This window comes from Pholcus phalangioides, unplaced genomic scaffold (assembly GCF_987345545.1).
Source record: "Pholcus phalangioides strain wild (caught in Gottingen) unplaced genomic scaffold, Ppha-v1.0 ptg000027l_1, whole genome shotgun sequence".
Lineage (NCBI taxonomy): Eukaryota > Metazoa > Arthropoda > Arachnida > Araneae > Pholcidae > Pholcus > Pholcus phalangioides.
This window is the reverse complement of record NW_028301617.1, coordinates 10,607,126-10,616,206: the sequence shown is the minus strand read 5'-3', so window position 1 is coordinate 10,616,206 and position 9,081 is coordinate 10,607,126. Positions and strand designations below refer to the sequence as shown.

The following is a 9,081-nucleotide window of genomic DNA, read 5'->3' as shown; positions in this document are numbered from 1 at the left end:
CCTGCTCCTAGGAAAACTCGGCTTAAGCGCATATTGAGTCGCGTTCGCGAGGTTGCGGGACCCGAGCGCTTTGACGTCAACACGCCCCGCACGTAGCGAAGAGATGCTCATATTGGAACGCAGTTCATTCTTAAGTACGGAATGCACTGAAAAAAATATATTAAAATACCATTTATATAAAAACGTGAACACAAAAAATCAGGACTGATGACAATTCAAAATTAATGAATAAAACTATTGAAAATTCAGGTTTTTTCTGATAAATTATTCCTTGATTGATGAAATGTAATTAATGAAAATTAGTGAAATGTTAATTAGTGAAAATTCGGTGTGTATCAATGAAAATTTCGAAATTAATGAACACCATAATGAATTCCGAAATTAAAATAATTCCATAATGAATAAAAATTTAGTGCTAAACAATGGAATATTTTATAAAAACTCAGAAATGATTAAAATAATTCAGGAATTAATAAAAGAAATAATTTATAATACCGTGTTAAATAACATTAAACAATTTATTTCGTAAGAGAATGCGAACTCCATAAAAATGACTTTAAATTAAAAAAAAAAAACCCTACCGAATACGAAGAATCGTGCACGCGGGACACGAAAATACGCGGCTCAACAGCATCAACGCATGCGCGTGTACACGCGATTAGCGTAATGTCGCGTCGTGTCTCCTTTTGATTTCCGTTGGCTGCAAAACAAGAGTGCTGTCCTGCGTCGTGTCGCGAACGCTGCACGTGGCTCAATTTGCGCTAGCCTAACTGTTATAACGTACGGGATAATGGCGCACTTTAGTAATAATGAGAAAGCAGACATGAATTTCAGTATGAAAATACTTAGCGTATTTCCCCAGGTTACATTTACATTGATGGTGTTCTTTTTCTCCCGATAAAATTCAACAGGAATGCCGTTTTAACGTTTGCGGAGCGGCCGTTTCGATACGCGTTTGCGTTTCATGTTTTGCCCATGCATTCCTCGATGATAATTGTTTGTACTGGTGTGTACTATCACCTCTTAAAGTTTTTCCCATATTTTTTGAAACACCCTGTATAAAGAAAACCCGGGTAGCTCAGGGTATATTTGCTCGTAAATAATATTGAAAATAAAGGAATTGCAGCCAAACTGTTATAATGACCTCAGTTGTAACGACTCTGCTTTAAGGACAATAATTGGCGGTCACGACTGATTCCCACAGAGTAGGGGGTGCATAACTTCGGTTCGCTGGACACATGCGGCCCACCAAGAGGTTCCATCCGGACCATGAAAAGTACTCCGGTAGAGAAATATAAATACACGCAGAACACAACAGATAAATGTCTGGTGGGAGAAGAAATTTTCAAAGGAAACTAAAGTTGTCAATTATAGCTAAAACAATAGCCAAATGCAAGGAAAGTTCCCAATTATAGATGAGAAATTTTCAAAGGCAATTAAAATTGCCAATTGTAGCCAAATGATTGTCAAATGCCCGAAATGGTGTCAGTTACTGTCAATAAATTGTCAAAGGCAAGTAAAGTTGTCAATTATAGCCAAAAATTGGTAAAACGCAAGATTTCCACACACACAATTATTGTAAAAAAATCTGAAAGGCAAGTTAAGTTGTCAATTATAGCTAAAATGGTAAAAGGGAAGAAAAGTTACAGCCGAGAAATTTTCGAAGGCAAGTAGAGCTAGCTGCCAGTCAATGCCAAAAAATTGTCAAAGGCAATAATTTATGTGTCCCGGAAATGCTCTTAGTTCTTGATCTCAAAGAGCTCTAAGGCCTCGTCGAAAATGAGGAAAAAAACGGGGCATTTCTTTTATGAAAAAGTTTGGAAGACTAAAATTATATACGGAATGTGTCCCCTTGCCCTACATATGCAAGTTTCTGACTCGCGAGTGGCAGAATCACCGCATATCTGGCCCGCGGACTGAAAAGGTTGTGTTCAGTGCCGTCTTAACGCATGGGCCCACCCGGGAGTCTCAATAGAAGAGGGCCTCAGAAAAACGAGAGGTAGTTGAATTTCTCCGAGAATTTTCCAGATATGGCCTCAAAAAAATTATTTGACCCGTCCATGGTGTCCATGATTATGAGTTATCATTTTTCTTCACATTTGTCCCTTTATACAGGCCACTCAAAGCCTGCCCACGGCACATTTACACAGATCACTCAAGTGACTGCGACGCGGGATATAGATTTTGTCACTCCAGAACACTTGCTGTATGCAATTTTGCGGGTATATTTTTGGTAACAGTACATTTTTTGGAATTTATCTCTTTTTTTTTTGGCAAGAATTGGCACTGTCCCGTATTTATGATCCCAATTTCCCGTATTCTTTCTCGCCAAACAGTTAACCCTGATCATGATAAAATACAAATTTCGTGCATACTATTTGACTGCATCTGATTATGAAGGGTGGTTATGTGTGTTCAGACTCTGCCACGAAGCAGGGCTGGAAGAGATCTCGTCAACGGGATAAGTCCAGTGGCAAAGTTCTGGCGTTCATTCATTCAGGGTGGTCATGTATAATCACAGAAAGTCTTGATCTCTTTGAAGAAAATATTAGAAACAAAAGCTATCAAGGATATAATAGACTATAGTCTACGATAGCTGGTGTTGCTCTAGCAAGATCTGGAGTGGGACGCTGCTGGTGTGTGTGTGTGTGTGTATATATATGACAAAATTTCGTCATCAGCTCTGCCTCCTGCTTACAGATCGCTTAAATGACCCGTGGCACATTCACACATCACTTAAGTTCGAAGAACTAACTTTGATGTTTTGAGAGGAAGGTTAGCGGAAGTTCAAAGACCGGTTGGAATCAGTCGGGGTGGTACGTCAATGGGAAGAATTCAGTACGAAGCTGTCCTCTGTTGCGCACGACATCATACCCTTTGTTCGAAAAAAGCGTGTTTGTACATCGCACCCTCTATGATTCACGGATAGCGTGCGTAACCTTTCTCTTGAAAAGAAAAGAGCGTTCAGTGAGTATAAAAGTGGACGAGGTGTGCAAGATTCCATTAAGAATATTTTATATTCTTATGATGGGTGGTTGATGACGTAAGCATCATCCAAACCTCCCCTTGCCATCAAAAGTCAGCAAATCGGGCCCCCCCCCGAAGCTGACGTAATACTTGAATGACCCCTTACGGAAACATTGCCCCCGACATTTCGTCCCAGACTGTTTACCTCCCTGACAGTATGCGTGAGCGATTGATTGTGTGAGTGACCGTATGAGTAGGGGAGTGACTGTATGAGTGACCACATCAGTAACCAAGTGAATGACTATATGAGTAAGTGATTGTGAATCACTTTATAGTTGAGTAAATGACCATACGAATGATCAAGTGAGTGATTGTATAAGTGGCCAAGTGAGTGACGGTCACTCACTCTCTAATACAGTCACTATCCCACTTTTATGGTCACCCATACGCTCATGCACCCAATCACTTTTCACCCACACAGTCAATACGGCCTGGACAGGGGGTGAAATTTCCGAATCCCCAGTACAACAGATCAGGAGGCCTTTCCTGCGCTTGAGCCGTAATCAGTGATAGATAAACCTGTGTTTTAAGACCACCCTGCTGCTCACCAGGTAGGACCAGGGGCGGATCTGTGGGTAGGAGGGGACAACTGAAATATGCAATATCGCCCCAATGCGATAATTCACGAAATTTTCGTAACTTCGATATGATAATATTGCATTCAATCAAAATCGTTGAAAATTACCTGTATCAGCCTTTTCGATTAAATAATAAATTCAAGAAAACTTCGAGTAAAAACTGGAGAAACCGGAACCGAGGAAAAAATGGGGAATTTCCCGAAAATAAGGAACAAAAGCGGGACGTATGGCCACTCCCTCTCCCTTCATAACAGTTTGTGAACTAAAAAAATCACCCCTCCCTACATCGAGCTCTATATCGCCCTAACGCATGGGCCCACCCGGGCACGGCCCTGTGTAGGACCGAGATTGCAATGTTCATTGCAAAAAAAGTAGGTAAAAAGTACTCACAGGAAGGAAACCACAGTAACACATTTAGAAGCTTACATGTTTATTTCTTGTATTCATAACGATATCTTGTCCAGAAATTCTTCTAAACGAAGCCCTTAAGGTGCCATCGGCATGCATTTGCCGAAATTGTAAGAATGCATCAATAATCTTATCCAGAAAGAGAGAGAGAAAACCTCAGCGGCAAAAGCGATAATAGTAGCAAACACCAGTTGCAGTTCCATGTACTGCAGCGTACCGATGATCCTTTACGGAAGAGACAACACGTGCGTAATATTTGTTTAGTAGTAGTACGGGCTCCTGCCATATGCCGGGTAGTAAGGCCTGTGTGGGGCGCGGTGCCTCGGAACGACGGGCGCGACGTGGGCGTCGACGACGGGCTGCTCGACGACGATCGGCTCCTCGACGGCTGCGGTGCGTACGGCCGGGGCGATCGGTCTCGGACGGTGTTGGTGGTACCTAGCCTGCGGGCTGTAGTCGTAATGGCTAGGCGCGGTGGATTCGAGCAGGACGTCGGCGGGGCTCTGGTTGCTGGTGCCGGGTTCGTTGGTCCTGACGGTGGCTCGGAAACCGCCCTCGTCGGCGATGTACTCGACGACCCTGGTGTGTCCTTCGTCGTTGGTCAGTGTGTAGGACCCCTCGACCCTGCCGGATCCGTCGGCGGCTTCCGTGCGGCTGCTGGAACCGACGCCGTCATCGAGGGGCGCGGAGTAGCTGAAGGAATAGGGCTTGGGGCTCTCGTCGTCGATGAGATTCACCCTCTGAAACGATATTAAAATTTTAGGTACATGGAAGGAGCATGGGTAAAACAAAAATTTTTAACCACTGATGTACTGCCATGTTGTAGAATCTCACCCTGGCCACTGCATCAACGTCAGCCACGTTGGTTGCGTATCTCGGTTGGTAGTATCCCGGACGGTAGTACTGAGGGGCATATCGGTACCTGTCTTGGCCGAAGACAGCGGCCACGAGGACGCAAATAACCAAAGCCTGTAATAAGAAATCTATATCAGTGAATACAATCTCAGATCTATATATATAAAACTGATTTTGTATGTGCTTGTGTGTTCCCTATACAAATCTACAATTTTAGATCGATCGCCACCAAATTTCCCGTGTAAAACAAATGGGACCCGACTTGAACAGTAGGCTTTTTTTTAAAGTTCGGTCAGAGCAGGGCAAATGCCCGAAATGGGCAAAAAAACTGTCGGGCAACAATGATTTTTCTGGGCCTCAACAATCACTTTCGGAATGTTTATTTTAGTTACCGTAGTTCCCCCTGGAAATGAATTTCCGACGTGTATATGCCTTTACAATGGTTTGCCAATTCTTTAATCCTGTGTGTCCTTCGAGGCTTTTTGAATAGGCACCAGAATCATCATCAGCATCACTTTGAGATTCAGGCAAAGAATGATCCTCGTAGAAGTCAGTGTTAAAATTGCAGATTTTAAGTGTAGAAATGCGGGAATTCAGTGGGGGTTTCCCGCCCCATCAATAATTTTAAAAATTGTATTGAATTCTCGATTTTTGAAATATGAAGTTCGCTTAGAGATACGAAAAAAGCTTAGAGAGAAAATTAAATATATTATGCAGTAATTAGCCGGACCTATTTTTGAGTTTTATATCCAGGCAATAACATTGATTTCAACTTTTTATTTATATCCTCTAAATCATGAAAATTAATTTGTCTCCGCATTGTCTTTTGATATTCAACTGCATAAATTCATATAGTTTAGGATGTTTTAAAATTAATTACGGGCCCGTAAAGTACATCGAAGAAATCCCACAGCATTTTTAAGCATTTTTAAGCCACACCAATTAAGCATTTTTGGAAGCAGAAACCAGGCAGATGGATAACTTGAAGTTCAATAGGGGGAGGGGAAATCGAAATACTTAGCGCCCCTTAAAAAAGAATCACCCGATTTGAAATGCATATATTACGAAAAACATTGAACATAGACAGTGAAGACAGCTAATCACAAAGTTTTTTTACCCAAATTAAAGGTGCTCAATATGTCCACCATGACAACGCACGTCCTCACCGAGCAAACATCGTAAACGGATGCCTTAAATCTGAGGATATAACCCGTATGGAATGGCCAGCATTCTCACCTGACTTGAATACGATAGAGCATGTGTGGGACATGCTTGGCCGACGAGTTGCAGCCCGTCAACCACCTCCTACATGTGTACCGGAACTTCGGAGAGCATTGCTTGCTGAGTGGAGTGATCTTCCCCAAGATCAGGTCGATAATTTGCTACTCAGCATGCCTAGGCGTTGTACGGACTGTATTTCATCGCATGGGAGACACACAATGTATTAACCATCATACCAACCATGTAATAGTAAGTTTTTGTAAAGGAGATATTTTTTACAATTGCTCCAGGGAGCAAAAATCGTAGTTTTTATGGATGGTATCATACACACACCATCGTTTTTGTTCTTTATCTTTTGTTTAATAAATGGGCTTTATGAATAAGTAACGTTTGTTTTGTTTCTGAACCTTTATTTGCCGGAGCTGGCATTATCCTTAATTTATGGACATGAGTGTAGTACGATATATCATGTTTACCAACGACGCGACGCTTGGGCACTATGCATAATCGCCCGTAAAAGTGATTAATTTAGCGAAATTTGTCAAATTTACCAAAATGCTCGGTAATTATTCATAATTGCCGGCTATTGATAATTTTATACAATATAATGGGTTTCAAGAAAGGCACCTAGGCCAGTACTTTAGAAAACTGTGCGTTGCGTTTCCCCCCCCTCGCCCCCGCCAGGGGTGTCACCAAATTTAATCAAAGGCATCGCTTTAGCCAAGGATATTGATACGCACACTCACGTAAACATTAATCGACTAAAAATGTTATTGTTTTGAGAGCGTCGTGGATCTATAGTCATTGCGGCAAGGGATCAGAAGCTGTATATAACTATTATAAGGCAACGAACCCACGGGTAAAGGGTAAGGGAAGTATGGGCAATACTACTAGGGCAAGGGTGGCGAAGATAAATAAGGGCTAGGGCACTGGTTCTCAAAGTGTGTGTCGGGCGTGCGTAACGTTGATGATTTAAGATGTTATGAGAGAGAATTTCCTAAATAAAAACGTTCTGATGGAGTAAATATAGCAAATCAATATAATGATTCTTCTTTGAAGGATGAGGGTGGTCCCATAGTGGGCACACTTGTTTACATTTTTTCCTACGGGTTTTGGAGAAAAAACTCCCTTCAAAGGATAAGTTGAGCTTTTATACAAATACAAATACAAGGCTGTATATTGACTATATATCCATACAAGCAAAATGCCCAACGAGGTGTCTGAGGAAAAGATGCCCACAAAAAAATATGGATGTCATATATTTCAAAAATACAGAAACCCAATTATAAAAATGCAATTACATACAATATATATACATGATGAAAAGTATTACACAATGCCCATAAAGAATACTTATAGCTGTCTAATTCTAAGTATGGATAACTTATCGATTTACCCCCAACATGTTTATCGTATTTCTTTCTAAACGTGTACATCTGACACGTTTAAAATACGATAACGATACCGGTCTGGTGCCGGCCCTAAATGAATGCCAATTCAATATCATGAAGCGGTTCGTAGTCAGAATGGTCTGTGGAACCGTGGAGACATGTCCACTAGGGCAAGGGAGTCGCAGAGGAACCACTGGGCTAGGATAAAGGACTCGCGAGTATATGACCATTTGGGGCAAGGGATTTATTGGTGAGTAATCCATAAGTATACTTAAAGAAAACAGTTAATTGAGAGCTGGAACAAGGAATCCCACGGGTTTTTGACTATTGATGCGAAGCAGATTATTTAGCCACGACCGTGCAAGGGACCTTCGGGTAAATGAGATACGGTATGAAGGAACCACAGGTAAATGAGGCCTATTATGAAGGACCACGGTCTTGACGATGTCTAATGTGAATAAATTCGTAGAGTCAAGTCGGTGAATAGTTTCTAGGGCCAGTGAACCCGGGAACCAATAATTTGAGAAACACTAGACGGATGCCCGAGTCCAGGTTTGAGTTAGCTACATGCCCAACATTAGACTGCCATACATGCGCAACAAAATCAATCCCTCAAAACGGGGGGGGGGGTTCACAAATTCCTCAGTGGTCCTTTGAGAGATTTCAGGTCCATGTGCTTAGATGAGACAACAATTTATTGTTTTTACACCATTATATTCTGAATATTTTCTGTTAAGGAGGTTTTGGACTCTATTGGCGCATGGGGTCCGTGGCTTCTATCTTATCGTCACAAAGGATGCATGAGGGAACGCAAAAGGTTGAGAACCCCTAAATTAATGCATATCACCCAGGAACTGGTAAATGCTCCTATAAGAAACGCATTACAGCTTATGAGCAACAGGATCATGAATCCGAGACAATAGATATCCTTACCTTGATCATATTCCAAGATCTGAAGTAGCTGGTGATGATGTTTACCCGAGTGAGGATTCACCGAAGAAAGTAAGTGGTTGAGGATCTGCAGCAACCGTTTAATCCTTTTAAATAGTCGGAAAATAAGTGAAGAAAAGGAGACCTCAACTTTGTGATTTATAGTCACTGAGGTCAAACCCCCACGACACCGACTTGAATATTCATGTCTCCATTCTTCTTCTTCTCTGCAAGAAATGACCTTGATGCATCATTACCATCATCATCATCATCATCCATGGTTATTGTCGAAACTAGGCACGTCGTATATACTGTATATATGAGAACTACCGTACTCTTTTTTTAAGGCTCGACAAGAAATAACAACAACGATGTTGAGCAATTATAACCGTAGAAAGGGTGTGAAAGCATGGGGAGGATAAATGGACGGAAAAGGTGACAAGACCCGAGCGTACGCAGCGCTCCTCTCTACAGGAAACAAAACAAAACAAAAAAAAGTGAAAGTTAGAATAAGGGTCACACGCGGGAGCTGTTGCCATTCGAGAAGAAGAAAATAACACCTACGGGGGTGTTGTTACTTGTTAACTTTCATTATTCATGAATGTCCTTATTATTGTTATATACATTGTTGTTGTTGGTGTTGCCCCCTCCCCTCCTCCCTTCCCGGGATG

General features: G+C 41.7%; 1 protein-coding gene across 1 annotated transcript; it reads right to left on the bottom strand.

Moving 5' to 3' along the window:
• Positions 1 to 4,018: 4,018 nt before the first annotated feature.
• LOC149068389 (cuticle protein 8-like) lies at positions 4,019 to 8,645 on the bottom strand. The gene is made up of 3 exons (XM_089251611.1): positions 8,414 to 8,645; positions 4,848 to 4,982; positions 4,019 to 4,753 (listed from the first exon to the last, which is right to left on the bottom strand). Exons 1-3 carry the CDS (start codon positions 8,420 to 8,422, stop codon positions 4,274 to 4,276), a joined length of 624 nt encoding a protein of 207 aa, XP_089107737.1. The 5' UTR covers positions 8,423 to 8,645; the 3' UTR covers positions 4,019 to 4,273.
• Positions 8,646 to 9,081: the final 436 nt, after the last annotated feature.

What these genes read in the sequence shown, in the direction of transcription:
- LOC149068389 (XM_089251611.1), bottom strand. An exon ending in ACGTTGATGCAGTGGCCAGG is followed by an intron (nt 4,754 to 4,847) that starts GTGAGATTCTAC and finishes ATATCGTTTCAG; the next exon opens with AGGGTGAATCTCATCGACGA.